Source organism: Loxodonta africana, chromosome 4 (assembly GCF_030014295.1).
Source record: "Loxodonta africana isolate mLoxAfr1 chromosome 4, mLoxAfr1.hap2, whole genome shotgun sequence".
Taxonomy (NCBI): Eukaryota; Metazoa; Chordata; class Mammalia; order Proboscidea; family Elephantidae; genus Loxodonta; species Loxodonta africana.
In genome coordinates this window covers 90,226,401-90,247,652 of record NC_087345.1, presented here as the reverse complement: position 1 = coordinate 90,247,652, position 21,252 = coordinate 90,226,401, and the positions used below count along the sequence as shown (strand labels likewise).

At 41.0% G+C, this 21,252-nt stretch overlaps 1 protein-coding gene across 2 annotated transcripts in view; it reads left to right on the top strand.

Moving 5' to 3' along the window:
- SCN8A (sodium voltage-gated channel alpha subunit 8) overlaps positions 1–21,252 on the top strand; it is a 158,906-nt gene that overhangs the window by 127,382 nt on the left and 10,272 nt on the right. For both annotated transcript variants that reach the window (XM_010596698.3, XM_023556559.2), the window contains 5 exons: positions 4,755–5,039; positions 7,314–7,367; positions 7,902–8,039; positions 9,240–9,344; positions 12,094–12,364. In XM_010596698.3, the coding sequence (XP_010595000.1) occupies positions 4,755–5,039; positions 7,314–7,367; positions 7,902–8,039; positions 9,240–9,344; positions 12,094–12,364 (853 nt within the window). The remainder of the gene's footprint in view (positions 1–4,754; positions 5,040–7,313; positions 7,368–7,901; positions 8,040–9,239; positions 9,345–12,093; positions 12,365–21,252) is intronic.

Sequence of the window (21,252 nt, the reverse complement as noted above, 5' to 3'; positions counted from 1 at the left end):
TCTCCCATGGATGAGAGAGATTTCAAAATGTGTGCAATAAGGCCATTATTAAGCTCAGGCTAAATTTAGGGAGAGAGGGACTCTATTGCAGAGTCTGTGGCAATAAAAAAAAAATAGACTGGTGTAATTGCGAATAGAATTAAAATGCTTTTCCCTATTCCACCCACCTTCCCACATTTTTCAAAAGAGGTTGGTTAAATTTTTAAATAGATGATACTAATTTTGTGATAGACTTGATAACCCATTTTAGTGACTGAAAAACTAAGGAGAAGATTCCATTACAAGAAATCCATTGAAGACAATATTTGCAACATTGTGGCTGAGCTTAGTAGACTTTGATCTTCCACCATCCCGTGACAGTGATCCTAGATCTCCTGAAATGCAGTTGGTACTGCCTGAAAAAAGCCCAAGAAAAAACACCCAGCAGACACTTGTTATTGACATCCTCCATGTAGTTGCTCATTAATGTCAGCTCTGTCCCTGTGACCAGCTGATGCCAATATGCTCATGAGGAAATTACTTGAATAATGTAGATACGGAAGCCCTTTTGGTGGCCATACCTCTTCCCTTTAGCTTCTCCTCCTTTCCTCACCTTCCCTGAACTCTCTTTTGCTTGTCAGCTTTCAAGTAGTTTAAGAGTCCCAAGGTCTAGAATAGAGAAATGAAGCAGTGGAAAGTTTTATTTGGAAAGCACTAGAAAGTGAAACATTTACAACAACATATTTTCTAATAAGATAATAGAGACTAGAACAAGTTTGACCCCAAAGCTGGACTTTAGAACAATAAATGTTCAGTGAGAGTAGCTTTGGTATAAACGTGAGACCTCTTCAGCTGACTCCAGTCAGCCAGCAGTACTGATCGTAACTGGTTGAGCGAGTAGAGAGGATTCAGGGATTCATTCCTATCCTGTAGTTTCCCAGCCCTTCTGTAGAAGAATAACTGCAGGAAGAAAATACGGAATTTTGCCAAGTTTATAATACGCTCCCCAGTAGTAAACAGAATGAGGTGCATACATTGTATTTAAACGTTATTTTTCTTGAAGGGAAAGGTGTATGTTTTTCATTCTTCAGTTTGGGTTCTTCTGTATGCTAACACTTGAGAGAAATCTTAAAATAAGAAATCTTCATAAACCAAATATGATCAGTGCAGATGGGCTCAACTGTTACTGTGCTGCTCCAGTATAGGCTCAGGCCTTCACTTGAGAAGGAACACGTGACCTTAGCCTGTCCTGGGACACTGACTCCAGTCTCCCTCTCTCCTTCCTCAAACCAAAGACCAGAACATTGAAATACTCATGCTGTTGGCAAAGGAATACTTACTGTAGTTCTTTGCTTTTCTCTCCTCCATAGTAATCATTTGAAAGTTTGCTGTGCTATTAAATTTTTTGAGGATCTATCATAGTAATGCTGTGAAACATGCATGCATTTTTGTTGATTGTCAGTACACAGTGTCCATTAAAGCCATGTTCCCTCTGCCAGATATTAAAATTGACAGATTTTATAGTATTTAATAAGCAGCAGCAATATACTAGGCATAATAGAGAAGACCAAAATGGTATAAGGATTACTATCCATTGGAATTTTCTCATCAGTTACATTTGTATCCATGGCTAAGTGAAAACTTCCACTGAAAAATGTAACTGTGCAAATTGAAAGAACCTAGCTTTGAGTAGTGTTACCAGTATCTAGTTTGTAACAGTAATGAGTTTCACAGTAATTAAAGTCAGTGTGGAATAACTAGAGAGTTATTAAGGAACAGAAGAGGAGATCCAATTTATTAAGTAGCTATCTAGGGAAACTTGAATTATCATTTATTATATCTCTGTAGTATGAGAGTTCCAAATAAGAAGGCATGGTTTCTTGCCCTTTGGTTGCAGAGAATAGTAGCACAAAACCCACAGCTGTCGAGTTGATTCCGACTCATAGTGACCCTATAGGGCAGAGTAGAATTGCCCCACAGAGCTTTCAAGGAGCACCTGGTGGATTCGAACTGCCGATCTTTTGGTTAGCAGTCGTAGCATTTGAACACTATATAGAGAGTTCAGTTAAACAATTTCTCTTTAACGTATTTCAGCTTATCAGCTAATGCTCACAGCAAGGAAGAATTATTAGTAAATTTCATCAACTCTTTTAACTGTTTTACTTATAAAACTAGCTAACCAAAAACCAAAACCAAACCCAGTGCCTTCGATTCCGACTCATAGTGACCCTATAAGACAGAGTAGAACTGCCCCATAGAGTTTCCAAGGAGCACCTGGAGGATTCGAACTGCCAACCCTTTGGTTGGCAGCCATAGCACTTAACCAGTACATCACCAGGGTTTCCAAAACTAGCTAAGGTAAGAAGTTTTCCCTTGATTATCATTTATAAATGGTAGTATATTTGTATCTTACAAGTACACTGAATTTTGTAGGGTTTTTACATCATATCAGAGCAAGGCTTAGTAAATACTCTAGTGTATTGATTCCACTGATCAGTGCAAAAGTGCAAAGAGATCATCTAGGCAATTAGCTAATTATTCTTCCCTGCTGTAAATATTGCCCCATATTTAACTGTAACATGTAGACACAACATAAGACAGGTTAGACTAGGTTTGCACAGATGTCAAAGATCATCCTCCCTATAGTCGGAAGACTTCCTGGAGGAGGTGGGTTCTAAACTGAGATAAAAAGCAACATTTGTAGGTTTCAGTCTTTCGGGGCCCACTCTCTGTGGCACAGTGGTGACAGTCTAACACAAGGTCATGGTCTTCACCTAAGCTCTGACGCGAGAAGCTGTCACGTAGACTTGAGCCTTTGAATCTTTACGTGATCTACTCTTATTGTTTGGGGAACGATCATTCCGTTTGTGGAGCATCCTCCTTTTGCCTGTCCTTTTGCACATTTCATTGCTTTTTGGTGTTCCTACCAAAGAGTGTGCAATTGTAGAATAAGGAAGTAAAATTCATATCTGACTACCTGGCAAATTTGGTAATTAACAGATAAATAAGCATTAATATCATTATTCAGAATAACACTGAAGATTTTCAGGATTTCAGATGTTCTGGCTTTCCTTGCTCGAAGTAATCAGCAGTTGAAATAGAACCATTTTATGCTAATGACAGAGCTGTTAGATCTAAAAAAGATTTCTTGGTCTAAGACTTAAGAAATAACTGCCTCTCAATCTAAGGGCTTTAATGTATGAATGGGAGAAACACAAAATATTTTAATCTAAAAGGAAGAGTGAGTCCTTAGCAGAATATCGTTGCCTTTTTATTAATAGGGCAGAGCAGATAGTTCTTCTCAGCCATATGTCCTGATGAGTGGTATTGCAATACAAGCAAAAACAGAAGATAAGGAAAACCTAAACCTAGTAGGGCCCAAAGTAGAGCCAATAACTGCCACCTGGCACTTCTACTACAGCAGGACCCTTTGGTTGCTGTGCTAGTTGGCAGCCAGTCACATGTCTCTTACCTGCACTGAAAAACTGGTGCAGGGATGTGGTGATCTTGTCACCTCCTTCCAAGAAAATATTAGGAGAAGGTAGGCTTCGTTTATAGCCAGTGCCTTTATTTCAATTTGGTTAATCCTCCTAGCATACCCGGAGAAGGAAGAAACATTCTTCCCATTTTAGGGTAACCTTTCTGGGCCTTAGCAGTCCTGCTTAAGACAGCAGCAAGCGCGAATCAGGGCAGAAATGAGAATGCTGAGGGCCAGCTTTGTTTTCTGCCCCACCACCTGATGTGTTATTTTTGTAAGCACTTTGAACTCCCCTAGTGAAAACTGCTGTAACAGTAGAAGTGTTGTCTAGCTACTCTCACCTATAGTGTAAAGTGAAATCAAAGCTAAAACAGCCCAGAAACTTTGATTCCTAAGAGGTTTTTTTCTTTGCTTTTTATTCCTGAACTTAACTGTAGACAGTGATTTTTAACAATATGCCAGTTTTTGGTTTCTACGAACAATGATCTTAGCTACCCAAATCTCTCCAAAAATTTATTACTATTTCTAATATATTGTGAAGAATCAAGTCAAGCCCTGGATTGAGCAAAGAGACATCAGCCTTAGCCAGCCCTCAAAACGGCAGACCAGCAGGGGAAACTCTTAAATTTAGAAGCATACAAAGCCAGGGGGGAAAAAGAAAAGGGCTGAAGAAGAATAATGAACCTGAATGAAAAGCACATCTGTTCAGATTTTTATTTTATACTGTTTGGTAGAGGGAATATAGCTTTTTTTTTTTTCTTGAGCTTGCAAAATATGCATGCTCAGCTACTGCCTGAAATAAGATAACTGGCCTTGCATAGTCATAAAACAGGCTTTATGTGGACTAATTCACTGCTAACCCCAAAGGGTAGTTCTCTGTGATTTTGGACAATTATACCTTGTTTTGCAGAAGGGGAATGATAACTAGTGAGCTTGAAATTATTCAGATTTTCCCATGGGGACCGTATTTTATGAGATGGGGAGGAGGGAGACTGGGCTAAGAAATATTTTTTCTGTCCCAGGTTGCTTCCTACAGAGCAGACCTAGGTCAACTTGAGCAGGCAAATTTGTTTATTACTTAAAGTGATTTATTAAAATCACCCCTCCAAAACATAGTTCATTGACTTAGGAACTTGGGCTGTATCTGTGGATCTGTCCAGTTACTCCAGCTCCGAAGGGAACATAATGTTCCCACAGTCAGAGCAAGCCACACAGTGTCATTCCCCTCCTGGAAATCAAAAGGATGTGTTTGCCCCACTTCTTCCCAACACTCAGCAACCTCCCCCTTCCAACGCAGGTGGTGGTGAATGCCTTGGTGGGCGCCATCCCCTCCATCATGAATGTGCTGCTGGTGTGTCTCATCTTCTGGCTGATTTTCAGCATCATGGGCGTTAACCTGTTTGCGGGAAAGTACCACTACTGCTTTAATGAGACTGCCGAAATCCGGTTTGAAATTGAAGAGGTCAACAATAAAACGGAGTGTGAAAAGCTCATGGAGGGGAACAATACAGAAATCAGATGGAAGAACGTGAAGATCAACTTTGACAACGTTGGGGCAGGATATCTGGCCCTTCTTCAAGTGGTAAGTGTTACTATTTTTCAATCCTGTGAAATTCAGACAACTAACAAAAGTCGCATTTGGTTCTTTCACAACCTTGCTCGTGGAATCAGGGCTCTTCTTAGTAGACCCAAGAGAGCAATGTCATTTCCCAAGCCAGTTCCAGGAGTACTTGCTGACTTCTACAAGATCTCACTCAAAGGGAGTGACATTGATTACATTCTTCAAGTTGTGCAGCCATTCTCCTCCTTTTCTGGATTGTTCCTACCCCATTAACATAACCTCACTGCCCACTAAGGTTCCTATCCAGTCTTCCAAGTTGCTTTTGTCACTTTGATCCCGTATAGATAATTCTTAAAAGAACAGGGAGTCTTTCACTGTGCTCAGAATCAGAGTTTTGCTCAGCAATAAATAAAGATTCCTACAGCGTAATAAAGTTGCAGAGAGATCACCTTCTCTCCCTAGGTCAAAGTATTTGGCTAAAGAGAAATAAAAAAATAAGTACATAGAGAAAAAAAAAAAAATGATGTCAGTTTTGATGAGAGCAGAACAATCCTACAAAATAGCTATACTAAAGTTAACTTAAAAAAAAAAGAAATGAACAGTGCTATGAAACTGCCACTCACGTCAGCGCAACCCCAGAGAGAGGTCTTAATGTTTCATAGTAAGAAAGGATTTATTTTAATTATGTAGCTAACCAATTTTCTTTGCCTGATTTCATTCCATCATGCCTAGTTTTCCTTACATCATGTATTACAGAAGACCGTGATGCAGTGCAAGCTTGTAGGCTTTGGAATGAGACAGACGTAGGTTTGAGCCAAGCTCCAGTGTTAATTAGCTATGTAACTTTGGACTAATTACTTAGCTTCTTTAAGTCTTTGTTTCTTATCTGTTAAATGTGGGTAATAATACTTAACCTTGTACAGTTGTTGAGAGAATCCATGGTATTTTATTAAAAGTTCTTAGCACATAACCAGAACCAGTTGCCATTAAGTCTATTCCAACTCCTGGTGACCCCGCATGTGCCAGAGTAGAACTGTGCTCCACAGGATTTTCAGTGGGTGATTTTTCAGATCACCAGGCATTTCTTCGAGAACGTCTAGGTGGACTCAAACCTGCACCCTTTTGGCTAGCCAGATGCACCATTTCCACCGACCAGAGCATGGCACATAACAGTGGTCAATTAACGATAACTGTATTATGTTGCAGTGGTTAAGTGTTCGGCTCCTGACCAAAAGGTCAGCAGTTCGAATCCACCACCTGCTCCTTGGAAACCTTATGGGGCAGTTCTCCTCTTTCCTGTAGGGTCACTATGAGTTGGAATCAACTTGACAGCAACAGGTTTGGTTTTTTTGTTTGGCTATTATGTGCCTATATCAAAAGTTGTTGGGAAGATTAAATGCAGTATTGCAGGTAAAGCTCTCAACCTAACCTTCAGCATTCACTATTAGCTAGTAGTAGAAGGCAAAGTTAATGGAGTGATGAGTGGTTTAGCTCACCCCAAAGGTTTTTGTTGTTTCAACCCAGTTCAGGAAATTGGACCCACAAATTGAATCTTACTTGAAGCAGCTCGGGGAGACCAGTGCCCACTATCTAGCTATTCAAACATCGTGTTCCCAGAGTTCCCACCATATGCAAGACACTGTGCTTGGCGTTGCTAGGGCCATTGGAAGAATAAAGAACTGCCCGTACCCTAAAAAACCTTAGAATCTAGTTGCGTGAATAAAATTTAAATAACACATGGAGAATATTAAATTGGTTATCCATATTTGTTTTCAAAATCAAACTATACTTGACTAAAGGAGTACAGTCGGGAAGGGCCTGTCAAGAATGAAGTCAAACTAAACACGTATATCAGCAGGGATAAGTTCTGACCTTTTTTTTTTTTTTTTAATGCAGCTATGAATTTGTCAGACCTCCTTTTCTTATATAATACCTTTTTTTTTTTTTAACGACCCCCTCAATGGAGGGCTGCATTCTAAGCACCCTCAGTGGATTCCTGTCACTCACTCATAAATATGACTTTTCCTAACTTTTTCCAACCTTATTAGACCCATTTTAAAGACCTTTCGTAAATGTATCGAATCAGTTACCTAGTTGTCAACATGTGCTTTACCAGACTTTGAGGTTATTATCAGGAACTTAAAGCCTCCTTGGAACATATATTAACAAACAGGAAATTTGACATCCAAGTGAGGCCAAACCCAAACTCCTTGTCCTGTGCTGGCCTTTGGGGACCCTGCCTAGATCCCACCCACCCCTAATAGGCTCAGTCTAATGATAGACTCTGTTTGCCAGGCAACCTTCAAAGGCTGGATGGACATCATGTATGCCGCTGTAGATTCCCGAAAGGTAAGGATGTGCATTGTGAAACCACACTCTTCTTAGTTGGTCCAAAAGCAAGCGGCATAATGAATTTCATCAACAAAGAGAGGGAGGGAGGAATGGAGAAGTTATAGTTTCTATTTGAAACTTTATTGCTTCGTTTATTGATTTTAGATGATTTTCCTATCGGTGAGTCATCACTCTCTTATATTTGCTCTAGATGATTAAACTGTTGATTTTTACCTGGCCCCAATGGAGCCATCTACTCCTCAGTCCTGCTCTGAAATAAAAGTGTGGTTCCCAGCAGACAGCCCTCCCCTTCCCCTTGCCTCATTGATCTGCATGTTTTGCACATAAGTAATTACAGGAATAGTACCTTCTCACTACAGGAACTGCTGGTGTGGAGAAGACAAGCAGAGAGTATCTAGGGCTCCCCCACCCAGCTTGTTGAGCAGCTTGAGTGGTCACAGTCATGACTGATGGCCTTGGCATGTTGTAATCACCCACATGATCCCCAGGCTAGGATCTGACGCTCATCCTTTCTCTCTTGCCCTTTGACAGCCTGATGAACAGCCTAAGTATGAGGACAATATCTACATGTATATCTACTTTGTCATCTTCATCATATTCGGCTCCTTCTTCACCCTGAACCTGTTCATTGGTGTCATCATTGATAACTTCAATCAACAAAAGAAAAAGATAGGTCTCCTCCCCTCATTGCCAGTGGTCAGAGATCAACCCAGATGAAAGGCACTGCTGTCCCTGTCTCTAAAGAGAAAATGCCTCTCTCTTTCACTAAAATCCCTGTTGTCACCTCACTGTGGCATTAGTTCCATTGTATATTGGCCCCAGCGAACTCTTTCTGTTGGGGGTTGAATTTTGCAGCATGTGGTTTTCCACATTTACTAGCTATCTTTTGTTCCTGAGGCCAGTTACTGGTTTCTGCCTCCCACTAGAGGGAGATTGGGTTAGAGAGTGCCTCTAGTGACAGGGGTAAAAAGAAAAGAAGCAAAAGATTGATAGCTGTAGTGAGCAGCAGAAATTATCTACGTTTATTATCCATGTTAATTTCTGGGCATCTCTAGCAAATTGAGATTTAAGAGATCATTCTTGGAAAGCACATTTCCATACTTGCCCCAGATGATTAACACTTATTCCAAGGCACATTGATAAGATTTATTCTTCTCATTCATTTTTAAGTCTGCCTCACCAAACTCTAAGAAACCTTCCAAATTGTTTTATTGTACCATAATTTCTCAATTTTTAATAACATCTGAAATAAATGGACCATTAGCCAGGATTTTTTTTTTTTTAATGTTGTTTCTAGTATTTTATCAGGAAAACCAAGCCCAAAAAAAAGAGTCTGTGGGATGGGACTATCTTCACAGTCGTTGCTCAAGTTTACTTGTCACTGGTCAAAACCAAACCTATTGCCGTGGAGTCAATTCCAACTCATAGCAACCCTACGGGACAGAGTAGAACTGCCCCATAGGGTTTCCAAGGCTGTTAATCTTTATGGAAGCAGACTGCCACATCTTTCTCCCGTGAAGCAGCTGGTGGGTTCCAACTGCCAACCTGGTTAGCAGCTGAGTGCTTAACCGCTGTACCACCAGGACTCCTTACCCTTCCCTGAGGGTTCTGTAATTGGGTAGTCCATTTCCTTCCTACCTAGGGACTGGCAGATCTCAGAAATCCCAGGCTGAAGACAAAGACAGAGATCTCCTTGAATTCGAATAGTTGTCCCAGGTCTACCTCACTTTGGGACAACTATTGGTTAAACTGACCTCTGAGGGTAAAAAGGGATAGATCTCCCTTGGTTCTCAGAGTTGATCCTGAGGTCCAAAGCCATCACGTGGGAGAGCCAATTGTAATTGCGTGTTCTCTTTTTCCCTTCTTTACTTTGGAGGTCAGGACATCTTCATGACTGAAGAACAGAAGAAGTACTACAATGCCATGAAAAAGCTGGGCTCGAAGAAACCACAGAAACCCATTCCCCGTCCCCTGGTGAGTGCATCGTGCAGGCTGAGGGCATAGCAAGAACCCACCTGGAAAAAAGCACAGTTAGGGTTACTGAAAAGGAAGGAGAAAGGGCAAGTGATTGGTTGTCTCGTACTCTCTAATCCTTTTCCAACCACCCCATCTAAATAAGCTGAGTAAAATGGCAGAACAGGGATTAAGGTACAGGATGACTTTTACATTAGTCTCTGACCTTTCCTATGAGCCTTCTTGGGGAGCAGCAGAGAATTGGCATGTTACCCACATTGGCTGTGGCTCTGGTAGAGCAATGTTTTAAGAGACGGCCAAAAATTAACAAAGGAAAATGAAAATGCAAGCCAATCTCTTTCCTACCTGTGTGAGAAAGGATTTGGTCTTCTCAGCTTCTCTCTCACCAACAGTATGTCTTTGCAGGATGCGCCTGGAAGCTAAACTAATGCTTCTGGCTCTTGTGGGAGCAGAAGAGGGGGAAACAAGGAGAGTCCAACACCCAGATTTCTTCTCGAACTGAGCCTTTCATAAAACAGGCTGGGCTGCTGAGATTCTGCTTTACCGTTCTTTTGGTGATTGATCCCTTTATGCTCCTAAATTTATGTATCAGGCTGGGTGGGGACAAAAGCCAGGCCCAATTTCCTTCCTCTGCAGCTTTCATTTAAATCAACTTAAAAAAAAAAACCTATGGAACCCTTTAAATAAAAGCTTATCTTGCAATCCAATTTATAAAGATAAAAGTAGAGCTACTTCGTTTGAATCAAGGGTTGGAGTCCCAGAGCGTTCTCCCCGCTGCTAAACTCTTACACCCTTACACCCTGCTTTTTGCATACCTGCCTCACCAACTTCTGAGGGAACGAAATCCCTGGGGCTTTGAAACAGCTTGAAAATCGCAGAGTTAAAGTAATCCTGAAAATAAGCATAAATGCTTTGGTACTTAAAAAAAAAAAAAATCGGGAAATCTTAAAGAAAAGGAATGCTCTTTATATTTCCTTGATATTAGCGTTTCCATTTTGTGGCAGTTATGAGACTAAGAGGAATGGAAGAGAATCAACACATAAAGTTCTATTCAGTGCTTTGCATACAGGAACCTAAGTGTGCTTTCTTTCACACTAAAATATAAAAGCTTAGTGTGGTAAGAAACATCAGTAAAGACTGATTAGGAGAAGGGGGCAGCATTTTTTAAAAAGTACAGAAAGACCAGTGTAACCTTGTGAGCCATGTGAAATCTTTGCTACCATCCATTTGTTCATTCAGCAAATATTTATAGATTTCCTACACTTTGGAAACCCTGGTGACACAGTGGTTAAGTGCTATGGCCGCTAACCAAAAGGTCAGCAGTTCGAATCCTCCAGGTGCTCCTTGGAAGCTCTATGGGACAGTTCTACCCTGCCCTGTTGTAGGGTCGCTATGACTTGGAATTGACTCGACAGCAGCGGGTTTGGTTTTGGTTTTACACTATGTACCATGTACTAGGTAGAGAATGATGAACAAAACTTAGACACTGCTATTGTTGAGTGCACAATATAGTGGGGGAGATGCATAATAAGTAAGCAAACAGCTATTATAAAACGTGAAATGTTATAAAAAAGAGTTAACCTGAGAGCCATAACAGAAAATAACGGAGTTGGTATGGGGAAATCTACTTCCACAGTATAGTCAGAAAAAGTCTCACTAAAAAGTGTCCATTTGAATGGATGAGAAGGAACCAAAGAGCTGGAGAAAGAGATTTCTAGAAAAGCAGACAAGGCTCTTAAAGAGGGAGAATCAGTGTGGCCAGGTATAGATCAACTAGAGCAGGATGAAACGAGCAGGGTGAAAGGCATTTTTAAACCAGGTTAACAAATAGAGATTTTGTTACAAGCCCAGCAAGAAGCTATTGAACAGCTAAGTAGGAGAAAGGTGTGATCCATTTATGTTTTTAAATAATCGCACGTGCTATTATATGGACACTGCATTAGATGAGGGAAAGAGAGGAAGTAGACCAGTTAGGAGATTATTATAGGAGTGCAGGTGAAAGATGGTGGTGGCTTAGGCTCAAGCAGGAGCAATAGAAATGGAGTGAACCAGTGCATGAATTCAAATTATATTTTAGGAAGGAGAATGAATAGGGCCTGCAATGGATTAGATGGGGAATGAGGGAGAGGAAAGAGACAAGAATGACCCTCAGATTTCTGGTTTGAGGGACTGGATGAGTAATTAAGATGAGGAAAGCTGAGAGAGGAACAAGTTGGATACGGGGTGGGGGAAGGAAGTTAGGCCTGCTTTCAACATGTTAAGGTTGCAACGCTTATGAGCCATCAAGGAGAGATGTCAAGTAGGCAATAAGGTATACAACTTGGGAGTTCAAAGGAAAGGTATAGGCTGGAAAAGAAAAAAATGGAGAAGCATAAGTACATAGATGTTATATAAGCAGAGTAAATGAGCTCTCCTAGCAAGAAAGGATAGAGAAAGAAGAGATCAAATGAGGGAAGAAATGGCTGGCAAATGAGACTAAAAAGGAGCAGCTAAAAAGGTAGGAAGAAATCCAGAAGTGTGTGATGTCTTAGATGCAAAAGAGAAGAGTGGCAATTTTAGAAAAATTTTTGTGAAGTAATATTGACATTGGTCTCTCTCCATGCTCCTGGTAGAGCATCCAGATGGAGCTGGCCATTTTTACATAAAAGAAAGCAGAGAGTACTTTGATTAACAGGATGGAAACTCCCACAGGTCTGCTTCAAAAGCCTTTTATGAATCCTGTTTTATCTTTCCCTCCTTCCCACCCCAGAACAAAATTCAAGGTATCATCTTTGATTTTGTCACTCAACAAGCCTTTGATATTGTTATCATGATGCTCATCTGCCTTAACATGGTAACAATGATGGTGGAGACAGATACTCAGAGCAAACAGATGGAGGACATTCTATACTGGATTAACTTTGTCTTCGTCATCTTCTTCACCTGTGAGTGTGTGCTCAAAATGTTTGCCTTGAGGCACTACTACTTCACTATTGGCTGGAACATCTTCGACTTCGTAGTAGTCATCCTCTCCATTGTGGGTGAGTGGGGCAGGGGGCAGAGGGAAAGGGACCTGACTGATCTTAAGGACATGATTCGTGGGAGAGCAATGAATTGCACAAGGTCTGAAGTACAAGCAAGTTACCCTCGAAGCTTAAGCCCACACATGCCCCTAAATCGTCACCTGGGCCTGCCTAGCAGGTTACATGGTCAACAGGTTTCTATTGAACATTCGTAGTAGTCTTGTATTATAAATTCTGTGGTGGGGGTGGGGGAGGTGGCTAAGGAGCTTAAAGTTTATCAGGGAAAATAAAAGAAACTTGTTATTTAAAAATATGGCTATAATAAAACTAAATTTAAAATGGGAAAGGGAATGGCAAGAGATTGTTGAATTGGGTATTAGTGAATTAATCTAGGAAAATTCTGGTGGTAGTGGTGGTGATAGTGATGATAATAATAACATTGCTCATTTTACTGTGTGCCAGATATAGTTTGAGAGCTTTTTCATCTGTATTATCTCATTTAATCCTATGATAGTCCAGGAAGTAGGCTATTTTATTACCTTCAATGTTTAGATGTACAGGGTCACTCAACTAGGAGGTGCCAGAACTCAATGTTGAAGTCTATCTGATCATCCCAAAGTTTGTTTTTAACAGTGACTGTGTGGCATTTTGAAGCCCTGATGGCACAGTGGTTAAGAGCTATGGCTGCTAACCAAAAGTTTGGCAGTTCAGATCCATCAGCCGCTCCTTAGAAACCCAGTGGGGCAGTTCTGCTCTGCCCTATAGAGTCACTATGAGTTGGAATCGACTCCATGGTAACAGATTTTGGTTTTGTGGTTTGGCATTTTGCTTCAACTTAAAGGCATGTAAAGGGGTGATGTCCTAGATGGCAGGTGGAAAGAAATGCTGCCCTATTGATTGCCCTCCCAAAACTTGTCCTTGCTTTCTTCAGAGGCATCTCGAATGGTGAAACTCTGCCTTGGTTCCAGGTAGGTTTGACCAACTTACGTAGCAAAGGGAACTGCCTGAGACCCATGGGAACCAACCCCAGAGCTCCAGTGACCAGCCTGCATTTAGCAAGGTGGTAACTGTAGACCAGAAGACAGCTGGCTCTCCCCTTGGCCTGAGCTACTTTCTAGTTCTTTCCTCCAGAGCAGTATTTCCTAAGGTGTGTTGATATGTGGAACACTAATCCCAAGGAAACCCTGGTGGCATAGTGGTTAAGTGCTGTGGCTGCTAACCAAAGGGTCGGCAGTTTAAATCCACCAGGTGCTCCTTGGAAACTCTATGGGGCAGTTCCACTCTGTCCTATAGGGTCGCTGTGAGTCAGAGTCGACTCAACAGCGCTGGGTTTGGTTTTATTTTTGGTTTAATCCCACAGGTTTCTTAGAAAAGAATCCCACAATTAGATTACTCTGAGAAACACTGTACATTGTACTGCCCTTTTGGAGTGTCACAGTTCACATTAGCCTATTAAAGACTCTTGGAAGTCCTGCAGTAAGGAATCCTGCATAACATACCATGTTATGGATTGAATTATATCCCGCAAAACTATGTGTTGTAAATCCTAACCTCTGTGTCTGTGGTTATACTCGCATTTGGGAATGGGTTGCTTTTTTAAGGAAGCTCTGGTGGCACCGTGGTTCAGCACTGGGCTGCTAACCAAAAGGTTGGCGGTTGAACCCACCAGCCGCTCCAAGGGAGAAAGATACGGCAATCTGCTTCCATAAAGATTTACAGCCTTGGAAACCCTATGGGGCAGTTTTACCCAGTCCTATAAGGTCACTATGAGTCAGAATCAAATCGATGGCAATGAGTTTGATTTTAGTTTGTCTTTGTTGTATTAATGAGGCAGGATTAGTATAGGGTGTATTTGAGTTAATCTCTTTTGAGACATAAAAGAGATTAAACAAGTGAGCAGAGGAGAGATGGGGCAAGATAGATGCCAAGACACCTGGACATCTCCAAGGAACCAGGACGCAGAAGCTGAAGAAACAAGGACCTTTCTCCAGAGCCTACAGAGAGAGAAAGCCTTCCCCTAGAGCCTTTGCTCAGAGTTCAGAGTTCCAACCTCCTTAAACTCTGAGAAAATAAATTTCTGTTTCTCAAAGCCATCTACTTGTGGTATTTCTGTTACAGCAGCACTATATAACTAAGACAGAATTCGATACCAGGAGTGGGGTGCCGCTCTAATAAATACCTAAAATGTGCAAGTGGTTTTGGAATTGGATAATGGGTAGAGGCTGGAAGAGTTTTAAGGTGCCTAATAGTAAGAACCTAGATTACCTTGAAGAGACTGTTGGTAGAATTATGTACATCAAAGGCAATTCTAGTGAAGGCTCAGAAGGAAGTGAAGAGAGCTATAAAGAAAGTCTCTGTCATCTTAGAGAATTCGTATGGTGCCAACAACAGAATGTTGTAGAAATGTGGACATTAAATGTGCTTCTGGTGAGGTTTTAAAATAATGAACATGTGATTGGACAATGGAGGAATTATACAGTAGCAAATAACTTGTCTGAATTATGTTCAAGTGTTTGGTAGAAGGTAAAACTTGGAAGTGGTGAACTTGGATATTAAACTGATGAGATTTCTAAGCAAGATCTTTCAAGGCGCCATGTGGTTTCTCCTTGCTGCTTATAGTAAAATGCAAGGGGAAAGAGATGAACTTAAAAATGAACTGTGCAAAATGAAAACAGAAATTAAAAATTTGGAAAATCTGTTGTACAAACTAAGGACACATGTCCTAGAATGTTCACCAAGGACGTGGCTACGCAATCTTTTGTTAAAGAGGTTAAGCATGTGACTGATGGATCTAACCAACTACCACAGCCAAAAACCCATCAGCTTAGACTAAAGGGGACAGAGAAAGAAAGAAAGGAAAGAACGCTGTCTGCCTCTTGGAATTCTACAGGCAGGAAACAGGCCAAAGAAGCTACATCTGTTGTCCTCTAAGAAAAGAAAAGGACCATCCCTGGAGCAGCTGGAAGATCAGCAGAACTGTTGGAAAGAGCACAGGAAGCAGGGCCTTCTCAGTTTCAAAGGGTAGGGCCATAGCCTCCTAGGTTTCAGGGTTGGATCTTCAACAACTAGGTTCTGGACTGTTAAGATATGCCAGGAGGGTGGCGCTGCTGCCCAAAGCTGAGGGGGCAGGGTTGCCATGCCCAAGGGGCAGAAGACCACGGCCTAGTGGAGCTAAGGGTGTGGAGTCGCCACTTAGATGGACTAAGAGAATGGGACCGCCCAACACCAAGGGAGCAGAGTTGCCATCCCAGTGGGCCTGGAAGGCAGAGCTAAAGCCCAGAGCCAAGGGACCTCCATCCAGAATCCAGAGAGCATGGTCAACACCCAGCGTCTGGAGGGCAAGGCCATTTCTCAGATGGTCTCAGAGAGTAGAGGATTATTTTCAAGCTTGAGAGCTAATGTAAATTGTTCTGCTGGGTTTTAGACTTGCTTGGTGCCCGTTATCCCTTCTTTCCCTCCAATATCTCCCATTTGTAATGGAAATGCCTACCTTGTGCCTGTTCTACCATTGTACTTTGGAAGCAGATAACTTACATTCTAGATTTCACAGACTCACAGATGAAGAGGAATTCTGCCCCAGAATGGAATACGCCTAAAGTCTCACTCACGTTTGATTTAGATGATTCAGAAGATGAGATTTTGTACTTGGAGTTGACTTAAAAGTCTTAAATCAAGGATTTAAAGGATGATGTGATGGGGTGAATGTGTTTTGCATGTGGCAAGGACATGAATTTTGGGGGACCACAGGGTGGAATGTTATGAATTGAATTGCATGCCTCCAAAGTATGTGTTATGAATCCTTACCTCTATGCCCGTGGTTATAATCCTGTTTGGGAATGGGTTGTTTCTGCTATATTAATGGGCAGGATTAGTGTAGGGTGTATCTTGAATCAGTCTCTTTTGAGATACAGTAGTCCTACCTTGTCCGTGCTTCTGCTTTCCATGGTTTCAGTTACCTACGGTCAGTTGCAGTCTGAAAATATTAAATGGAAAATTCCAGGAATAAACATTCATAAGTTTTAAATTTTGCATCATTATGTGTAGCGTGATGCATTTCATTCCATCCCACTCTGTCCTGCCCGGGTGGTAAATTATCCCTTAGTCCAGCGTATCCATGCAGTATACACCACCGCCTGTCAGTCGCTTAGTAACTGTCCTCGGGTATCAGATTGACTGTCATGGTACCGCAGTGCTTGATAATTGTTCTATTTTACTATTAGTTGTTGTTGTTAATCTCTTACTGTGTCTAATTTATAAATTAAACTTTATCATAGGTATGTGGAGCCCTGGTGGCTCAGTGGTTAAGAGTTCAGCTGCTAACCAAATATCAGCAGTTCGACTCCACCAGCCACTCGTTGGAAACCCTATGGGTCAGTTCTACTCTGTCCTATAGGGTCACTATGAGTCAGAATCGACTCAACAGCAAGGGGTTTGGTTTTCATAGGTATGTATGTATAGGAAAAAACATAGTACATATAGGATTCAGTACTACCCGTGGTTTCAGGCATCTACTGGGGGTCTTGGAACATAACACCCATGGATAAGGGGGCACTACTGTATAAAAGAGATTAAACAAGTGAGCAGAGGAGAGATGGGGTAAGATAGATGGTAAGACACATGGAGATCTCCAAGGAAGCAGAAGCGGAAGGGACAAGGACTTTCCTCCAGAGCCAACAGAGAAAGTCTTCCCCTAGAGCTGGCACTCTGAATTCAGACTCTAGCCTCCTAAACTATGAGAAAATAAATTTCTCTTTGTTGAGACCACCCACTTGTGATACTTCTGTTATAGTAGCAGTAGATAACTAAAATAGACCACAATACTCTTTTTTCAAGTAATAATATTCCATTTACATGGAACATACTATATGCCAATCACGGTCTTGAGAGCTTTACATGTTTTAATTTGTATAATCCTCATAGCAACCCTCAAAGTATCAGGAGGAATTGAGGCACAGAGAGGTTACGGAGATACGTGGCTGGTAAGCAAGTGAGCTAGAGTTAATGCCCAGCCTCAAGGTCACACAATTAACCTCCCACAAAACAGACTTTGGACAGTGCTACTCTTACTCACTCTTCTTGAACTTTTCTGCACACCTGTTGGGTGGGATAGAAAACCCATGACCAAAGCATCCCCCCATTCTCAGATAGTCTCTAAAATAAAGAGGAAGAGTGGTATTACTTTTGACAATTAAGATTGGTGGCACAGTTGTTAAGAGCTATGGCTGCTAACCAAAAGGTCGGCAGTTAAATACACCAGCCACTCCTTGGAAACCCTATGGGACAGTTTTGCTCCTGTCCTGTAGGTTCGCTATTGGTCAGAATCAACAGCAACACGTTTGTTTTTGATTATCATTAATTTGATCAGAATCAAAAGTATAGAAATTTACTTCTTAAATTAAGAGGTGACTAGGGTAAAACTACCCCTGGAACCACCTGGAGAATTCCTTAAATGGTGTTCCCACTGGCTGGATTGCTGTCTCCCCTGTCTGTCCCATTTTCTGTAGGAACAGATATACATTTATCCTTCAAAACCTTGTTCAGGCATCATCTTCTCTCTCAAGTCTTCCTTGCCCATCACTGACCCTTTCTTGACCTACCCATCTCTCCCCTAGCAAAGCTAATCCCACATCTTGTTCTGGCTCTGTACCTTCACATTACACGTCTCTTGATATTACCTGAATTAATGCATCCCTTCATTCATTTATCCAGTAGATATCAGGAGATATCTACTATGTGCCAGGCACTGTGGTAGGTGTCAGGAGAATAAAGACGAGTAAAATACAATCGTCGTATTAGGAAACTTCCACGGATTTTAGAGAGGGAAGCAAACAAGGAAATTAGCAATTACAGCATCCCGGTCAGTCTTTTGTAGAGTTATGTACTGAGTGCGTGCAATGGGAATACGAGGTCCCTGGGTGGCACAAACAGTTTGTGCTCAGCTGGTAATCGAAAGGTTGGTAAAACCATACAGCGGCACCACAAAAGAAAAGGCCTGGTGATTTGCTTCTATAAAGATTACAGCCAAGAGAATATATAGAGCAGTTCTACTTTTTAACACACAGGGTGGCAGTGAATCAGCCACAAAACAACAACATAGGGACATGCAGGATGTTTTTCACCAGAGAGCTATATACCTGGTATACGGCTGCCAATCCCGTATATTTTGGGTATTTGTATCATCCCACCCTTAGAGAAATCAGGCCATACTTCTGGATAGCACAGAGTTTGGGAGGTCAGTCAGTAATTCCAGTCAATTCTGGGATCATAGCCTGAATTTGTACATTGTGGGAAAACTGAATATGATGAATAACGAGGGATTTAAATGTATATAGGGTTTATTTGATGTTTTCTTATATCCCTTTTTCTCTTCTACAACCTCCCTGAATTTTTAAAACTTGTTTATTGAGGGTTCTGTCTGCCTTCATTGGAACTGCCTCCCATCTGCTACACGTCACCATACTTAGGTTCTTAAGAGATGTGATAAGACACTCCACTGAAATGTCTGTTCTTTATTTCTAACCTGGATTTTGTCCTGAATCCTACTGGCTTTTCCATCTCAGCATACTTTGATAGACAATACAGAAATTCAAGGGCCCCTTTACTCCCACCCATTAAAGGTCAGATGAGACATAACTCTTAAGCAATCACCTTTTCCTGTCTACCCCAAATCTCCCATTACCAAAGGCTTCATCAACTAAAAGTTCCAAAATACTGCATAGAAGAGAAAACTCTGTAGAAAGAAGAGTTTAATAATCTCTTCACTCAGGGAAAGGAATGAGGTAGGGCTAATATATCTGTCCTTGATAGCAAAAGCCACCCTGAAGAAGTAAGAGGATGTCAAGCCAACATGATTCCAGTAAACCATATATGATGCATATTATCTGACTTCTTATGGTCACTGGTTATGACTTAATTGAAAAGTAAAAAGAAGATAGCTGGGAGGCGGGGCCAAGATGGCGGACTAGGTGGACGCTACCGCGGATCCCTCTTGCAACAAAGACTCGGAAAAACAAGGGAATCGATCACATACATAACAATCTACGAACTCTGAACAACAAGCACAGACTTAGAGACGGAAAACGAACAAATACGGGCAGACAGCGACCGTTTTCAGAACCAGGAGCCAGCGTACCAGCCGACTACCTGGAAAATCTAGTTTCCCAGTGATGGCTCAGAGACAGCAGTCCATATCAAACCACGTAAAGAAACAGACCGTGACAGCTTCTCCAACCCCCCAAACAAAAGAATCAAAATCTTTCCCAAATGAAGATACAATCCTGGAATTATCAGATACAGAATATAAAAAACTAATTTACAGAATGCTTAAAGATATCACAAATGAAATTAGGATAAATGCAGAAAAAGCCAAGGAACACACTGATAAAACTGTTGAAGAACTCAAAAAGATTATTCAAGAACATAGTGGAAAAATTAACAAGTTGCAAGAATCCGTAGAGAGACAGCATGTAGAAATCCAAAAGATTAACAATAAAATTACAGAATTTGACAACGCAATAGAAAGTCAGAGGAGCAGACTCGAGCAATTAGAATGTAGACTGGGACTTCTGGAGGACCAGGGAAACAACACCAACATAGCTGGAAAAAAATCAGATAAAAGAATTTAAAAAAATGAAGAAACCCTAAGAATCATGTGGGACTCTATCAAGAAGGATAACTTGCGAGTGATTGGAGTCCCAGAACAGGGAGGGGGGACAGAAAACACAGAGAAAATAGTTGAAGAACTCCTGACACAAAACTTCCCTGACATCATGAAAGACGAAAGGATATCTATCCAAGATGCTCATCGAACCCCATTTAAGATTGATCCAAAAAGAAAAACACCAAGACATATTATCATCAAACTTGCCAAAACCAAGAGAAAACAGAAAATTTTAAAAGCAGCCAGGGAGAAAAGAAAGGTTTCCTTCAAGGGAGAATCAATAAGAATAAGTTCAGACTATTCAGCAGAAACCGTGCAGGCAAGAAGGGAATGGGACGACGTATACAGAGCACTGAACGAGAAAAACTGCCAACCAAGGATCATATATCCAGCAAAACTCTCTCTGAAATATGAAGGAGAAATTAAGATATTTACAGATAAACACAAGTTTAGAGAATTTGCAAAAACTAAACCAAGACTGCAAGAAATGCTAAAGGAGATTGTTTGGCCGGATGACCAATAATATCAGGTACCACCAGCACAATACAAGGTCACAAAACAGAACGTCCTGATATCAACGCAACTCAAATAGGGAAAGCACAAAAACAAACAAATTAAGACTAATTCTAAAAAATAAATAAATAAGCAAAATAATACACACAACAGGAAATCATGGAAATCAATAGATAAACGATCACAATAATCAAAAAGAGGGACTAAATATAGGAGGCATTGAACTGCCAGATGGAGAGTGATACAAGGCGATATAGAAGGATACAAGTTAGGTTTTTACTTAGAAAAATAGGGGTAAATAAAAAGGTAACCACAAAAAGGAATTTCAATTCCATAACTCAAGAAAAAAGCCAAGAAAAACGTAACGACTCAATAAACACAAAGTTAAACATTATGAAAATGAGGATCTCACAAGCTACTAAGAAAAACGTCTCAGCACAAAAAAGCATGTGGAAAAATGAAATGGCCAACAACACACATGAAGAGGCATCAAAATGACAGCACTAAAAACTTACTTATCTATAATTACGCTGAATGTAAATGGACTAAATGCACCAATAAAGAGACAGAGAGTCACGGACTGGATAAAGAAACACAATCCATCTATATGCTGCCTACAAGAGACACACCTTAGACTTAGAGACACAAACAAACTAAAACTCAAAGGATGGAAAAAAATATATCAAGCAAACAATAAGCAAAAAAGAAGAGGAGTAGCAATATTAATTTCTGA